We start from the raw sequence: 18727 nt of genomic DNA, 5'->3' as shown, positions 1-18727 counted from the left end.
GGCGTCTGTGTTCCATCTTCATTTTCCCTAGGCTGTGAAGGTAACCATGGTAACACGAGATGACCGCCATTTTGGCATTTTGTCAGATGCCGTCCCGTGTTCCGGACGAACGTCACATTGTATGCCACGTGACACGAGGACAACAACGTGAACGAAAATGCGACCTGTCGGTATTTTGGGATTATTTGTATTATGGACCATTCTGTTTATAAATAGGCTGCAATAATTAGTTATATTCATAACCAATTTGACCACATTCTAATTTGGTTTTTTACTTTACAACCGCTGAAGAGATAAGCCAATTTATTAAAGTGTGTTATGGGCGTGTCGGTCTACCCAAAGTAAGCTAATTTTCCCTTACTTCGGGTGAAATTGATCATTTTCAAATATCGAGGTTCTTTCCTAAGTAGATAATAATCAATTGCATTTTTGACTTATCTCTATTAGTAAATTGACATCACTTTTCCTTCAAATCGGAATGGATTACATTTCTGGGGATATATTGTTGTGTTCAGTATTTACAACTAATAATGGTTAGATAAAAAAAATAGTATTAACAATTTATTAAGAATCACTTCGAATTATTATTGGTAATCCGGTTAAACGAATGAATTAACAGGTCTCCTGAGAAACTTTCAGTAAACTGCAAATATATTATCACGATGTCGGAACGCATGTTCGAACATGTGTTCCGATATCTATTTGAAATTTCACTAAAATTTTATCAGGAAACCTGTTAATCCATTTGTTAAAGTCCTGCAATCCTGTTTTTTAAACGGATTACAAATAATTTGAAGAGATTCTATTATCTTACTATTATTAGTTGTAAAAACTGAATACAATATATCCTTAGAAATGAAATCCATTCCGATTTGAAATAAAATTCTTAATGAATTAGTAATACTCATTTATCTCCGTGTATATCTTTCAGATATAAGGAATATATCCATGAATTCAATTCAATCATCAATCTTTCAGATATCAGAAGGATAATGTTTGTATATCGCAACACCATCAAGTATAAGTATTAGAGTATAAAACCAAATATAAGTATAAGATTATAAAACCAAGTATACGTATAGGAATATAAAACCAATTATATCACATGCATCAAAAGCAATTTTATATTTTTTGTTATGAAAAAAGATTAAAGATAACATCGACAACTCTTTACGATTAACTGATTTTAATTTCGTGACCAGCCTTTTAGGCAATAACTCAACTTTAGAAAACAACACCTTAAATGACCTGAGTACTTATTTGGTATTTTGTTAGAATTAACTTTTGTCTAATTTTTAATTATTTTTTTTTGCAGAGAAATTATTATAAGTTTTTATTTATTTGTTTAATTTTTATTTTTTTATTTTAATTTTTTTTATTTTTTTTATTATACTTTTATAGTATAATAAAATATTTTTGTTTTTGTTTTTCTTTTATTTTTATTTCTTCTTTATTCTTTTTATTTTCCTTTTTTTTTGTCTTCTGCTTTCTACTTTAACATTTTTATATTTTCTATTTCCATTATAATTCATTCTAATATAATCTTTCATACTTTAAACATGTATAAATATTTAATTCATATGTTAACACTAGACCTCACATACTAACTATATACCATTGGTCGCCACGAGACAGGCAGTCGCCTAGTGTGGTGATTTAATATATCACATGTAAGAAAATGTATTATTGTATTATCATGTATTCTATAGATAAATAAATAAATAGTGACGTATTGCCCATCTCACGGTGTGGAACGCCTGTGTTGAGATGGCAATTTACATAGTGGTTGTTAATAAAATAAAATCAGTATTTTTTGTTTTGTTTGCAAGTGTTTGCAGACTTTTGGAGAAAACGAAACTAGCCGTGTTTAAGTTTATGTAGTTCTAATTAAGAAAACAGTTGTGTTAATTGTATCTATGTTGTTAAAACCAACATCTCATCAGCTATTTTTTGATCTGTGAGATCGCATAGTAAAATTGTGGATTTAGGTTCTTATAGAATTTTATAATATGATTTTCTAAAATAATTTTTTTTCATGAAAGGTGTATTTTATATTGATAAAAAGCGTGAAAGTATTTGTTTATGTAATTAATACTAATGAAATTAAAGGCACTCGAGATTACATTATTTATAACAAAATTTGGTACTTTACTGGTCCATTTAATTTATAATAATGATTTAAATAAGTTGGTACAGTTTAATCAAAAATAAAATTGTTGATAGTTTGGACTTCATTTTCGGCCTCCGCGGTTGAGTGTTTACGATCCTTGGTAACGAATCCGGAGGATCCGAGTTCTAATCCCGGCGTTAGTACATTAATAATATGTATGGACGATTTCCATCGCCCCGGTGAAAGACCATCATTCAGAATCGAAACGTTGCTTGATATGGCTTCAGCCGTTTTGGTGATCAGATCTGTATAGCCAGGAACTTCTCCACCTTCCTCTTCTCCTTCTTCTTCCCCTCCCTATTACCATCAGCCTCACAACATACCTTAGACGGCTGGGAGCAGTTGAGTTGAGCAGAAAACTGTTAATTTTTATACCAAAGAAATGTTATTGAAAACCGAATGAATGAAAAAAACCTTACCTACTATATTCCAGACAATGTTTTCGGAAAATTTCTTACCTTTCGAACCTATAAGTCATCAGTGTCATCACCTATCTCATTAATCTGATACTTCTAGTTTCAAAACCACCGCCTGATAACTAGATGATTAATGGTTCCTGAAACTGAAACACAATACTGCGATACGCTCGAGCGCATTTCGTGAAAATCCTGAAAGAAATACCATTTCCCCGCAAACACTTCGGTTGGCAATACGCAACGCAAGGCAAGGCAAGGTGACGCTATTTATAACGCATAACAAGAGATGGAAATCTTTCAGAGGTTAAAACCGGACTCAGTTAGTCACCGCATTCTGTGAAATACTCAGCGTGTGAAATAAGATTACACATCTAGCAATAAATATAAGATTGAAGAAGGTAGGCGTATACTGTATATGTCACCTGGTTTGAATTAGATTCTGGTTTTATTTCATATTAACACACTAGCAGATAAAACCCGCTGCGGCGGTTTGAAAACTACAAAGTTTCTTTTTTTTTAAATAACAGAGGGCGCCACTTCCGCTTACACCAATCTTAAACTGTACACTTATTAAAATAATAATTAATAATAAATATTTGAAGCCAAAATACCTAAGCGAACCGAATAAACACAAAAAAAGGTAAAATATTAAAAAATAAATATCATTAACTCACGATAATATTGCCAAAGTTGTCTCTAAAAACATGACCAATCAAATTCTTAAAGGGCTTTCATATTACATTTTAAAATACCAATAAATAAAATATCTCGTTGCCGTACTAGCCATATTTGCTCTAACTTTGATTAAAAATTATGTCAGTTTGGTTGGATATTGTGACCACAAATCCAAAAATAGGTTTTGTTTGAAAAAGGACGTGTATTCGTTCCTCTTAGTAAAATATTTTTTTTATGAATTTCACGACGAATTAGCACTTTAAAATATAGTTTTCATATTTAGCAATCATCACAGAACACAGAACGATGTTTGGATGTAGTCCTCGCGTCAAAAAATGGTTCTAATTTTCTCTTGTCTAATAAATCAAAACCAAAATTTTCATCTCTGATATCATGAATTTGCAATGATTGTGTAATAACTATTTACAAACGTACTAAAACACCTATCTACGTTATAACGTAGGAACGTACAAACTAATTTACAGACAGACGAAATGTAAAACGGTTGAGTTGAAAAAGGACTTCGGTATCGCAATAAATTAGTAACTTTATGTTGAAACTTTATTAAACTTGACACGTTATAATAAAATGGTCGCGCTGTTATTAATTTGAGTGGTTTACACAAAGTTATAATGTTACATTTTTGACAATCGACTTGTTTACTCCGGGATGCGGAGAGGGTGGTTCAATCCCACGCCTTCCATATTGCATTTAATATACACTTTTTCATAATTAATTATAAATATATACAACTTATCATCTTAATGATGAATCCGATGGAGAGTAATAATAACGTATTTGAACACGAGTTATGCCAGAATCTAATTCCAATTTCCTCCGATGTTCTAATCTTGATGAAGGGATTCTAAATATTTAATGAACTAAACATCACGGCATTTCTCCGCAAGATGAGGGAGAGAAGATAGAATGTCCCACATTAAATTTTTATTGTTGTCTGTCTGTGTCGATAGAGCAACAATAGCGCTTCTTGATTTTACATCCAACAGATGGCGCTGTTTAAAAATACATATTTTTATCTGTCATAGGTTACATCTATATAATATAGGTATATAAAGACAAGGGCGTATTCGTATGCTGAAGAATTTTCGGAGATTTATGATTTTGAACAAACGATCATTTTTATTTATATATAAAAGAAGATTGATATCCATTCAAAGTTCAAATGTAAATGGAGGAAGTATTTAAAAAAAAATTCTGTAGCTTTACATAAGTACACACACTTAATCAGAACTGTTTTATTCTTGCCAAATCAGTTATAATTTTAAATGATGTTGATATTGTTATAAAATTAATCATTTTAGTTTTGGGTTGGCTCTGTCAACCGCAGTGGGAGTGATGGATTCATACGTCCGTAACTCATGGTAACATTGAACCCACCTTTTGTATTCCCAGAAGTTCCTCTCCTTCCTTTCCTTAAACAGACCCTCCACACAACATCCCCAAGGATGGCATATAATAATAACGTGTCGAGCTAATATAAGAACAACATTTAAAAAATATTATTAATAACACCATTCCTTTTGTCGTGCTAGAACATCTGATCTGCCGTGTGGTATCTTGAAGTAGAAGTTTTGTATAATGCACTCGATTCTTAATTTATTTAACTCCTCAGGCTAATTGGTTTTCTTGAACAAACAGTCATTTTTAACCCGTAGAGTCATTTTTTCGCATTCATCATAGAAATGGTTGTGTCTCTCTTACCTTAATGAATAAAAAACTTTACATAGAAGTTATCCACAGAACAGTTAAAATTTACACCTCTGTGAAACCAAAGGTTCCGATGGAATTTAAAAAAATATATGAAACTTTGTGAATTTTTAATTAATTATTTGAATATATGAGGTGGCAGTAAAGTTTATAATATTTTTTTCTAATAATATGTTTTTTTTCGTTATCAGTAATTTTAGTTCTGTCTTTAGACGAAAAAACGTAAATTGGTCCATTTTTAAAACTTCTTATGTTTTATTTCAAAATTTTAATAGCCAATCATATGTTTTTTTTCAATAATAAATTTGAAGGCGTATTTCATCACCTTCCAAAAACGGTTAATAGTTTTCGGATACCTCTACAATATACCGCGTAATAATCAAACAAGGTCAAATCACAATGACATAAAAAAATATTCCAGGTCATAAAACCACATTCGGACAATTTTTTTAAATTTATTTTGCTACGAAATTCCACAACATCCTTCCCCCGGATATAAAGCGAATATTTTTTTTTAAAGATTACATATCTAGAATAAAAATATGACTGAAAGAGATTAATGAAAAACTCAAAAAAAAACATTAAAAACAACATAGAAAACTAATAAAAAAGAAATTAATAACTTAAGTCCGCCTCAGCACAGGTCACCCTAGTGAGGAAGACTGAGAAATACAATTTATTATACATTTATTTAATATAATATTTTGTATGCACAATGTTTAAATAGTTGCTATAATAAAACAAAATAACAAAACCTACAGAAATATCCCATTTATTTTTGACTTTATTGAAAAGCGGAAATACACACAAATTCTCTGACTTTCTGACAGCATATTTTAAAAATGTATCGGCCAATATGCCAAATGTCTAAAGGGTTAAGATTTCTGTATTTATTTTTGTCCTCAATAAAATGAAGGAATGTTCAAAGCATTATTCGTGTCTCACAACAATGTTGCACGAGATATTAATAAAAGTGTGACTTATCTAAAACAAAACCTTTCCAATGTTCATTAGTTTAACTACATCTTAAATACACAATGTGTACAGTTGCACAGTGCGATTGAAATAACTTTGCCTCGTCCGGCCATTAGCTTAAGTAGTACCGGGCGACCAGGAACTCCCTTCTCCCCACTGTCTACTACCACGGCTGTCAGCTGCTCTGTAATGTGTTACCGTCACACGGAACGGGGTGTGGCTCTGTTTGATGGGATCAAATATCAACCCCCTTTATCTTAATGTGTGTCGTTTCAAATAATGTCCAGGCCAACGATGAGAGATTCATAAAAAAACATTGGTTCTATCGGTGGATTATTTGTTATAGATATACATATATAGCACACCTTTAAAAAGTGATATAAAATCACTAAAACCGATGAAAGAAACTAACATTTAAATCAAACCCACGTAACCTATATTTATATTGGTGATGTTTCCTGATAAACTCTTAGGACGGGTTGTTTCGGAGAATTTGAACAAATCATCAAATTTCAACGTTCATTTTCGGGTTCTGTGAAAGACTTATTCAAGTTCTGTTTTTATATCATTGTAGGCTAGTTGCTTGACAAAACTGAAATAAAATTAGTAAATTCTTAATATATCACATATTCGTCCCCCTGCATTTGCATTTTAGAATTTTTATGAACACATGTTCTGAAACCGTGATAAGATATTCGTATTTTACTAAAAGTTTACCATGAAACCTATTCAGTCATTCGTTAAGGGCCTGCAATCCGTTTTTAACCGGATTACTAATTATTTGAAGAGATTCTTAATAAATTGGCAATACTAATTTTTCTCCGTGTGTATGTAACATGAAAATAGTTCACAATGATGCTCTTAGCTACTGGATCACGATAGTCCAAAAAACAAACGTAATTAAACAATAGATACAGATATACTGCCCTTGAGGTGATTTTGCACAAAAACGGCGCTATACAAGTCATCCAATTATTATTATTATTACACAATTTTCATTTTATTATCTCAAGCCTTGATTCGAAACGTAACTTGGCTTTAATTATGTGTAGTTATATCTGAATAGCTAGTTTCTTCCCCTTCACAATTTATTTCAATCGCAGTAGGTACAATTGGAGCTGCAACATTTGCATAGTTCCCATGTTAATTGGAGGTGCCATGTGTGCATAGTTCCCATGTCAATTTTAGGTGCCATATTTGCATAGTTACCATGTCGATTGGAGCCATATATGCATAGTTCCCATGTCAATTGAAGGTGCTATATTTGCATAGTTCCCATGTCAATTGGAGGTGCCATATTTGCATAGTTCCCATGTAAATTGGAGGTGCCATATTTGCATATTTCCCATGTAAATTGGAGGTGCCATATTTACATAGTTCCCATGTCAATTGGAGGTGCCATATGTGCATAGTTCCCATGTTAATTGGAGGTGCCATATTTGCATAATTCCCATATCAATTGGAGGTGCCATATGTGCATTGTTCCCATGTCAATTGGAGGTGCCATATTTGCACAGTTCCCTCTGAACGGTTAATACAGTTCTCAAACATATTGGCACACAATTGAGCAGAGAAAAAAAATTTAGTAAAACAAAGTGTTGTTTTTATTCTTCAAATGCTATAATATTATGGCATTCTCTGAAGTTCAATGTGTCTGCGCCTAGACGTCAGGAAAATAAAGCGAGATGAACGAGGTTGGTAGTAGAAGTTGGGGACGTTCCAAGGAAATCCTGGCATTACCAAGCGGAACAAATATAATTTGGACGTCAATGCCTTATTGACTGGGTTACTATTGTAGGTGCAATATTGTAGAATCAAAACTAATTATTTTCATGTTGGCACTAATTTGAGGGCATTCTTTAATATTTGCCAACTGCGTTATTAAATTATCAATAATTATATACCTTGGCACAAATACCTCTAGGCATATAATGTATATGTCGCTAGTTTTAGATGCTACCCGATTTTGATGCTGATACGAATTATTGCAAATATCAATTTCATACAAAGTTATCAAAAATACCAATTTCGGTTGTCTGTGCGTCCAGCATAGCTCTGGTTTAATGAATTCAAATTTGCTTTGAATTTAAGAGTAATATAAAAATTGGAGCTTATTCTATGAAGAATTCAGACAACCGATAAAGTACCTACCCGAAAAAAACATTTTAACACAAAATTATTTTAATTAGAACTGATTTGTTAATAATTCAGACTATCCCGTGATTTTTCATGGATCTGGGCTCTACAACGGTGGAAGTTATTGAAACATAAAAAAACGGAATAAACAAAATAATATTACATAAACATCTAATTATATTTTTTGCACTATTTTTTCGAAACCTGTTTTCTTATTGAACTTCTGAAAATTAAAAATAATAACGTAATATGGGGCTTCGTCTTATTTTATTCGAACTTCATAGCTCATGATGGAACCGACGCTGATAGCTGACAAGGGCTGTCTGACACATACAATTACGTAATACTAGTCCAATATATATTATATCATATCATATTTAAAGATTTGACAGCCTCCGTGATCGAGGGGTAAGGTTCTCGACTACAAATTCGAAGGTCGCGGTCGAACGTCGCGGGTTCACATCCCCGCGTGCGCAAGTATTTTAATTTTTGTTAATTATTTTTTTGTTGTTTCACGAATTAATCCATTTAAATAATATTTTGGTAGAAAGCACTCAATTTTTAATTTGACATATTAATGAAATAAAATTTATTAGGACCGACCGGTTTTGCTTAGTAAAATAACCGGATAACCAATAATTTGAAGAGACTCTTAATAAATTAGTAATACTCACTTTTCTCATAATATAAGTAGAGTTACCTCTATTTAGTAACAAAGAAAGACTCTATTTAGAAACAAAGAAATACCTTGGGAACTATTCTTTCTGATTTTCTTATAGCTGACTAACACTGCATACTGTTCGTATTGAGGAAATTTCACAACATTACATTATGGTTGGAATGAACTCATTCCTCAATCTGCATCGATATAAAATTGAACTCGTATATCTAATTGTGTGGTTAATACTTACTAACTACTATCTACATAACTATCCTATAGATAGGACTTTATCTACATATCTATCCTATGGATAAGACATTACTTTCTCTACATAACTATCATAAGATAGTTTTCGTATGGACGTATACCGGACATTACTTTCAGAATATTTTTATTTAATCATACCAAATACCCGATAATATTAATAATACCTTAAAATTATGACGTATACCATACACTTTGATGAAAACCTGCTACACTACCGCCTACTAGCAGCATGAGTTGTGCGCCTTGGTTTTTCTCAAACAATTTAGTGGATTTTGTGTGAAATTATTTTCTTTATTTTAAGTTTATAAACAACAGAAGTCAAAAGAAAAATTATAAAAAAACATTACACATAAGAGCTGCTTTTATTCTTCATACATACAAAAATATTTAACTCTGTCTTTCATGGTTTAGAAAGGTAATAAAATACTAATATGATTGTGAGAAATTTTACAAGAAGATATAAATATATTTAATAACATGAATGTATAAAAAATGTGTAGCATCCGATATATTATAGTATTTTTGTATAAAGTATAAAAAATATAATGAAAGATTTTAAGCTTTACTAATAAACGTTTCAAACCCTACACAACCGATAGCCAACTTATTGATTTTGATTTATCTTCCAATTTCAAGAACTTTTCGTTTACAAGATGTTTCTATTTTTTGTGGAAACTACAATTTAAAATTACACTAGAAAGTCTCTTTTCTTAAAGTTAAAACTTGTCAAAAAGAGCGAATTCAACTATGCCTCTTGAAATTTGAGAAACTGACTTTTTCACTTTCAGAAACAAGCTAGAGAGATTATAACGTATATGAGGTTAAGCTTATATAGTTAAACTTATATTTGGTTATTTTTCTTTTATTTTATCCAAGAAATTCTAATACTAAAAAACGAAATAAATGACACGAAACCGGAGCTCGCAGTTAGAAATTTTTGATGATTCGGCAAACATATTTTTTATGAGGATTATGATTCGTCGTCGATTGCCCGGAACAACCAGATTTCTTCACTCCTCAGAGTCTGAGCTGCATGAAGAACTGTGAACACCAAAACTTTGATGTTTTCCTTGTGTTCCTCTCAAGAATGTTCCTCTCTTTGATTAAAATATTATATTTGTGGTATACACAAACAGTCAGTTATAAACCCCAAAAAAGTTTTAAAACATTTTAAATTATACTCTGTCTCAACACTTTTCCAAGTATTAATAAACATATCTTAATTATAACGCGTGCGTACTTATTACTCTAAACTTCAACCTACTTTGTAATTTTTCTTCCTAGTTGCAATGTTTTCGTTCTATTTAAGTATTATTTTACTCAATTTTTTAAAGGAATCTTCCGATTTGTAATGTATTGTATATATAGAAACCTCATGGACGTCTATTTAATAACAAATCGCACAAATGGTTGCTTGGGAAAATTTCTCTCTTCATTATAAACAGAGTTGTAACAAATCTTTGTGGGAAATGTACACCAACGTCAAAGCTTCGTTTTACGAAGTTAGAATTCATCAATAATAAGTTTAACTAGAGAGGTAACGTACACAGTGAGATTTTTTGCCGGAGCTCTTTAACAAGGGTGGATATGTGTGGTTTAAGGTTCACATAAAAACAGAGACAAATGAACTTAAACATGATGCAAACATTTCAGCGGAGTTAAAATTTTCACGCATTTTAAAATTGCAGCAGTTCGTGAACAAGGTGGACGAAGAAAATGAAGAATTGTCCTTGCACTAAATTTTCTCAGAGCAGAGATTTAGTTCCAGAGAGCAGCTACAACCTGGTTCACAGTTGGCCTCTCCATTCTGTACCTAAACCTTAGTTATTTTAGCGAAGCTCCTGCCGATGATCAGTTTGAAATAGCTTAGCATAAAAGTAGTGTTACTTTTGAAACAATCGCACGTTTTCCGCGACGTCCGATCGAACCGCGAACAGACGTATGAAACTATAATCGTCTCGCTTCCCCGCCGGCAGAAAAGGAGAGGCTGAGCGAGAGATCCATACCGACGAAAATAGAAGCCAAGCAGATTCCTGGGCCAATTCTCAAATATCCAGACCCCAGCGCCATCTAACCCGGATAAAACTCGGCGGCGGTAGTTGTCGGGGCCCCACTTGTAGTTTGTGTTTCTCTGAGTGAACTAGAAGAGGGATAGTCCGCAAGCCATGGTGAGTTCCCATCACCTTTACCAACATGGCACCCAGGCATAGCAAGCTTCATAATGTGTCGAGTTTCAATCAAATTAAGCGGGTTCAAAGCGAGTGTTGTTCGGTGGTCGAGCCGGCATTTGTGTCCGCGTTTCGTTATTGGAAAAGCAAGCTCAAGCGAGCCCTGATTGTAATTCGACACCCCCGTTGTTAGTGTGATGATAGTGTGTAGACTGCTTTCCAGTGGACTGCTTCAGCGCTGTTCCACTGCTTCCACCAGCTCTTGCACCCCTGGTACCGCCATCGTGTTATGTTACTGTCGATACACCAGTACACCACCCAACCAACCAACACCTTATCACCCACCCACCACCTAAAGACTCCATGTCACAAATCTAACGGAAGTTTTTTCTTGTTTTCAGGCCGATTTAAGCGCAAAGGATGTGGAAAGTAAGTGAAACCTTTAATTTCGTATTTACAGTGTTGATTTAGTTCAAGTGAAATGTTTTTTTGGTTACTCAAGTTATCTGTGAAAACTGCTTGTTTTGTGCGCGTTTTCTTTTACTATCAAGTGTTTAGTTATGAAAAGCCACAATCTTTCTCTCAAAATTAAATTCAAAACAATTTGTTTTTCAATGCATAAAAGGTGGCGTTTGCTTAACAGCAGTGAAATCAGACATGTCCGAAATTGCAGATATTCTGCTCGTTTTTTCTATATATTTACTTAAGCTGTTTTTTTTTTAAATTTTAATTAATGCATATAGCGTTCACCCTTTAAGGGCGTTCTTGGGTATTGTTTCAATGGACAGACAGTTGAAAAGCGACATTATACTTTAATAATAATATTCTAATAGGCATTTTTAAAGTTTGGGTCAATTAGGTAAATGCATTTTAGAGCTGTGATCCACTCAAATTAAGATTGATACAAATTTTTTGAACCGAATGAAGTTGAAAATATAATTTTCTTTAACGAAATATTAATTTGCTATTTACTACTATTACTTAACGATTAAATAACCCATCCATTAGGCTGCCTCATTATACATTCCAAAACATAAACTATTTTAATAAATACATATTTTTTGTGTAAGCGTTTGAGTAATACTTATAGATATTACATTTTGAGAGTATAAAAATATCACACTTTTGAGTTGTAAAATTTTGAGTTGTGAAAACTTAAATTAATTGTTATTTTTAAATGCGTTGTTTATTTTCATACACATTTCGCAAGCTGTTTAAAAAGTTTTTTAACCATATTATTTTTTCGAATAAGAATCATTCGAATGAAGCTTGCTTTTCAGCAGAAAAATATTGAATTATTTTTATCTTCTCTCATTTCATGAAAAAATGAATATTTCAAACTCGAAACACGAAATAATGAAAATGACATTGTTAGCTGAAAAGCTACATTGACCTAGAAACTACATACAGAAAAAGCTCTGCAAATTCTATGATGCCAGAACTTACTTAGAATTTTAGCTGATTCATGAAATATGAGCTATCCATTGATATTAAATACTTTTTTGTTGATTTGAAATATCTTCCTGTAAAAAAACAATGTTGACATGTGAGGAATCATACAGTTCCTTGTTTGCAGCACGATAAAATCTTTATTGTCATATTGTGTCAAATGTTACGCCACCCAATACAATGTTTCCTATTCAGGATTTGCGTATTTGATAACCTCAGTCACCTGACTCAGTGTGGAAGAAGCGAGGCGGGAATCGAACCCTCGGATCTAAGTTTAGCCCACGGTCTTATAAGGTGAGATGGCCGCCGCGGGGAGAGGCGGGTGTGGCGACCGGGGAGTCGAAGGGGAAGGGAAGGCGCCGGTAGGAAGGGGGAGAGGGGAGGGGCGCCGCGACGTTAAATATAGAAAGCAAGCTTTTATAGTTTTCCGCCCATCCTATTTTTTACCGGACACAACGTGGTGATAAATGTCAACAGCATTATTGAAGCCATTGCGAATTTCTCCGACTGAGCAACAATGAGACATAACTTACAGGATTTCCGGTAAATGCCACCACTTGTTTACGACTATTTCCTGATCAGTTATTACTTTTTATGGTGGTTTTTTTTTGGTTTAGTTAGGTTAAGCAATAAGTAAATTTCAGTCAACAGTATTTATATTGGATTGACCTTTTTCCTCCGCTTTTCCATGATTTTACCCTAGAGACAAACTAAATACCTTAACATTTTGTCAGCAAACTTATAAACGAGGAAAGCTTGTGGTAAATCAGAAATTATGGAAAATCTCATTTAAGGCATTGGAAACGAAAATTAAACCATCTCTCATTATCTTCCCGTCAGTTTATTTATCAGTGACTCGGAAAAGCCAAATAGCTAGTTCGTATAGAAATAAATGTGATTGGGAGAATCTTCATAAAGCCATATAAAAAGAAAAAATAAAATAAAAGATTAAAAAAATTAACACAAAAACGATAACTAAGACAAGGTAAACTTAATTATAATTATTATAAAGAATACGTATTTATAATTTTACTTTTTAAAATCAAATCTGGGTCAATGATTTTTAGAATCTATTTCAAATATGTAAAAACCATTTTGCATGGTGCGAAAAAAATTTCCTCGCACGTAATAATATCAATTTTTACTTCGCAATTGCTGATTACTTTCAGCTTTCTGATGTCAATACAATTTACTGTAAAACGATAAAACTTTCACAAATTTCACTTTCACCAACAGAACAATCAAGAATCACATTATTATATTATGAATGATGAAAGAATAATCAATGAAAATTCAATGAATATTTTTGTTTACGGTTTTTGTTTTATTTACTTTCTATAGGTTTCCCACATAGATTCGTAAATTTAAAAAAAAATCCCTTACATCAGCCCTGATTATGATACTACTCGAATGTTTCGGAAAAAGAAACTCGGCTTATTTCTGACCCAAATATCTAGAAAACTCTGAACAATAACACTTCAACAGCATTCCCATAATATTCGTACAAGAAATTTATCTTGGACACGTGACACGATAAAGTGATATTATTGGAGGCTCGTAAATATTTGACGTTTTACAATTATTACATCAATCTTTGTTCCCAAGTCGATTATCGGGAATTCAAATAGTGTGCGTTCACAATTAATTCTCTATAGTTACGTGTTGTCTGGCAAGTTCCCAAAATTCCTGGTTCGGATAAATAGAATCCGGTATTTAGTAATCCGCCACAAGGACATGTTGTACACCAACACCCAATACATGTCATTACCAACAACATTGATGTTACGTAATTGTTGGGAACCACTGACTTTTTACAAGTTTTATATTATGCTGCCTTCGAAGTCACTAAATATCGACTATGATGAATCACTACGGATCATCACTATTCTCAAACTTTAAAGCAAAACTCTATCTGTTGTCTAGGGAAAATTTTCGAACGGTGGACTTTATCGATATCATAACTTGGATTAATTAAATAAAGAAAAATAATACAACAGAGAATAATAAAAAAGAAAGAAATTACATAAAAATAACACGGTGACACAAAAAATTTAAGTAAATATCAAACTGTTAGATTTTAGAAAATCAAAAACCCGACCATATAGCAATATTCACAATGATACTCAACCCCTTTTAGTAAATGAAATAAAGGATTTGGGGGTAGTCTTTAATTATATAGAGTATCTTCCACTTTGGAACGTGTCACAAGTATACTTTATATTATTTTTAATTAATAAATTGTGGAATAAGACAAATTAATAAAATTTACTTGCGCTAGTCGGGGTTTGATCCCGCGACCTTTGGCTTGCTAGTCGAGAATCTCGACCACGGATGCCGAACTAAAAATATTTTTCACTGCAACAATAATGTCAATCTTAATTCGTTTATAAACTCCCTTATACCACGCATAAACAGCTTAGGTAGCCAATATGTAGAAGTAGCAGCCGAAAGAACTTGCAAAAAAGCATTTCATATATTTAAAAAAAAATAGTTGTTTGTTAACATTTTTTTACCTATAGCCTTATTGTTGAGTTATAATTGTATAATTGTTTTGTTATCCTTTTTTGAAAAAATATATGTTTTATTGTGTACATCAAGGTACTTTTACCGTAAATAAATGAATAAATAAAATAGTAACACAAAAAAGGAATTGCCTATACGTGTACATTTAGAAAATATATTTGGTGGATTGAGGGAAACTCACCATCTATGATATATCATATTCCTGGACGAGGGGATTCTCGGAAAAGACAAGACTCCATATTTATTCAATTTGAAGCCAGAAAGTAAAACCAGTCAGTTTCAAAAAACGTCCTTTCTTCAGTTCGGTTGACAGGAAAATCATTCAATGCACTATTTGGGGAAAGCCATAATAATCTGTTTCTTGCTTTCTCCAGAGGCGTCTTTCGCTTTCTCCATCTTCGACTTCGAGGGAGTGGGTGAGGTCGACATGGTCAACCTCGGAGATGTGCTCCGCGCGCTGAACACCAACCCCACCCTCGCTACCATCGAGAAGGTGGGAGGCACCAAGAAGAAGGGAGAGAAGAAGATGAAGGTAAGAAACGATTGAATTTTTTGTTAAATGCTAGACTAGATAATGTTTGATAACTGGAAGATAACGTTGTTGGTACTGGAGAAGAATTGAATGTATTAAACGATGATACATTATTTCGTATGAAAAATTTAGATTGTCTTTATTTTACAAACCATGGTGGATGAATTTCTAAAGAAAAACACCTTTTTTATAGTATTATTCATGAAAATGTAACTTCATCGCTTTGCGCGATTTCCAAAGCTAAGGTTAATGCCATTTTGACTGACAATAAAATGAGATTTTTTTTTTTTAATCAATATTTTCGTTTTTGTACAGGTGGAAGAATTCCTCCCCATCTTCAGCCAGATCAAGAAAGACAAGGACCAGGGATGCTACGAGGACTTCCTCGAGTGCTTGAAACTGTACGACAAGAATGAGGATGGAACCATGCTCGGAGCTGAGCTGACCCACACCCTTCTGTCCCTTGGTGAGCATTAACTCTCTATATTTACTTTCATTTACCACACTTGGCAATATCTACATCTAGCTGCCGAGGGTCCAATCCCCTTCAAGGGGACTATTGTCTCCCCTTCCCCGCTAATACAAAAATAAAATTCCCGAGAAAAAAAATATTTATAGCTTGTATAACTTTAAAAGGCGCAGAAATTCATGTTTTTTATTTCTTTCAAGGTGAACAACTTAACGACGCACAAGTCGATGAGGTCTGCAAAGACTGCTTGGATCCCGAAGATGATGAAGGCATGATCCAATATGCGCGTATGTATCTTATTACAAGCAAATACTCCTAAAAATCGCTCTTTCAGGTGTACCCTGTGTCCATTACCTTTCGTGTCTCTGGAAATAAATAACCCCTTAGTTATGCACGAGCAATTCTCCACATTTGATCTCTTTTGGGATTCATTCTGTATATAATATTATAATGTAAGATATCGATGGCCTCGCCAATACAAGAATTAAATCAATAACTGGAATGACCAACTAAATAGCCGATAATATAATAAATAAGAAAAGCTGCAATTAATTAAATATAAAAACAATTATAAAAATAGTAAACGTAATAAGTATTAATTTGGCTGCACGAATAAAACAAAATAATCTAAAGTTAAACACAGTCCAATAGAGGACTGTATGATCTCTGCGTATCCTGGCTATTATAGATTTTATGTAGCAGAAATTTATAATTTTGATCACCCTGTAACCTTGTATACCTTGAACCAAAACCTTATAGTGCATTGTTTTGCCTTGTTTAAATGAAAATAGAGTCCGTGTAGAATGTATCTGCCTCATGTAACTGATATCCAATGTAAATGACCTGAAATGCTGCCCTGGTAGTATTTTAACCTTTCCCATTGACTGCATAATCCATAACCCGACCTTACCTTTTGCACGTTTGTGCCCATTTCTACTTTCAGCTTTCCTCAAGAAGGCCATGGTTTAAGTCCTTCATCACCAAGGATATCGCCATGCAGTTAGTTCATAAGATCGTAAGTATTTGAGACCGGTTGGAGCAACCGTCTTTTGACAACTGTGTGGTTGTGTTGTTTGTTTCGCATTACTTCTTCTTCTTTCATCTTTCACAGTTTCTTCAAGATCTGGAATCTCGATTTGTCTGCTTCTTCAAAATAATAATTGCTTTTCTTTTAATTGAGTTCTGGTGGCTGAAAGATGAAACAACAAGATTCTTCATATTATTATGAACATGGGAAGGCAAATTGCTCGGTGCAACGACCCAGGCGAACCGCCAATGAATTGAAATATGAATTGAATCTTAATGTTTTGTATTTCTACAATCAATAATTAAAATAACAACTTCTGATTGGTACGATACATAAATATCGTAACTGACTTGAACTTAGACACTTAACAAAGTGTTCACTCATTACAGACGTATAAACTACGAATCTTGGGCGTTATATTTTTCATTAAAAAATAATCAAAGTTTTACAATAAATATGGCACTAATCAAAATTTTGCTTTTTTCTTTTACAGAATAATATTATAATGTATTTTTATTCTTTATTGAACTTCATTACAAAGAATTCTAATAATATTATCAGGACGAAATATTTTAACAAACGAATATCCTGCTACGTGGATACCGCTTTAGTTGTGCATGCGTGTCGTAATATGTGAAACATCGCCGAGACATTTGAAGTAATTGTAATTTTGTGTGAATTTAGCATTCCTCCGGAAGATGACTAACGGCTGGGGGTGGCAAGAGGGAGACGAACCAACGACACTGCAGGGGGTCGACTCATTCAAATAACTCCGACCCTCCACCATCACACGTCAAACGTCAGCTGTCAGCTGACAGCAGCCGCCATCTTGCAGAGACTACCGCCATCTGGTGCCAGCGGACACAGGCACAACAACACCCAGGGGCCCCTTCATGTTCTCTATTTCAAGTCAACGAACTTTCACGTCATTTCATCAGTTTTATAACTTTTTTATCCGGAATAACTTTACACCCGTTGGAACAACTTTGTGTACATAATAATAGTTATATAAATTTAATGTCTGTATAACATTCACTTGTTATTTATTTATAATGTAATTAATTGTATCATATTATCGCTATGTCTCAATACCATCAGAGAACTATTTAATTTTTTTGTTAATTTATTGTTTAATTTTGTCAAGAAAAAAAAATAAAAAATCTTATTTTATAAATAAATCTTTCCTACAATGATGTTTCAATAAAAGCAGGCTATAGAAATATACATTCCTGAAAATGCTTTCATGATTTCAAATTACTTCCCAAAATCACATCAACTTTAGTTGGTAAGGGATTTTCATTTGAAAAAATGCAAAAATTAGCGCATTTATTACAAACCAAAAATAAAATAAAGCTTTGGATAGGTCTTACTAGGCAATGACCCATTTACAAGAATTGACTGCAATTCGACCACAATATGTATTTTAGACTGGTTTCATTGGAAGAAATTTTCTTATGGGTTGACTTCTACTGGGTCAGAGTTTTAAAAAAAAAAACTCTGACCCATTTTCTCTGTGCGTTATTTGCTTCAT

At 33.0% G+C, this 18727-nt stretch overlaps 1 protein-coding gene across 1 annotated transcript; it reads left to right on the top strand.

The window, feature by feature from the left end:
- Positions 1–11065: 11065 nt before the first annotated feature.
- On the top strand, positions 11066–18386 carry Mlc1 (Myosin light chain alkali). Its single transcript, XM_089639443.1, has 7 exons — positions 11066–11196; positions 11598–11625; positions 15543–15700; positions 16016–16166; positions 16370–16456; positions 17113–17184; positions 17881–18386. Exons 1-6 carry the CDS (start codon positions 11194–11196, stop codon positions 17136–17138), a joined length of 453 nt encoding a protein of 150 aa, XP_089495569.1. The 5' UTR covers positions 11066–11193; the 3' UTR covers positions 17139–17184; positions 17881–18386.
- Positions 18387–18727: the final 341 nt, after the last annotated feature.

Source organism: Hesperophylax consimilis, chromosome 14 (genome assembly GCF_061612785.1).
Source record: "Hesperophylax consimilis isolate HC1 chromosome 14, BYU_Hcon_1.0, whole genome shotgun sequence".
Taxonomy (NCBI): domain Eukaryota; kingdom Metazoa; phylum Arthropoda; class Insecta; order Trichoptera; family Limnephilidae; genus Hesperophylax; species Hesperophylax consimilis.
Note: the sequence above shows the minus strand (reverse complement) of the source record. Positions and strands in the feature narration are given on the sequence as shown.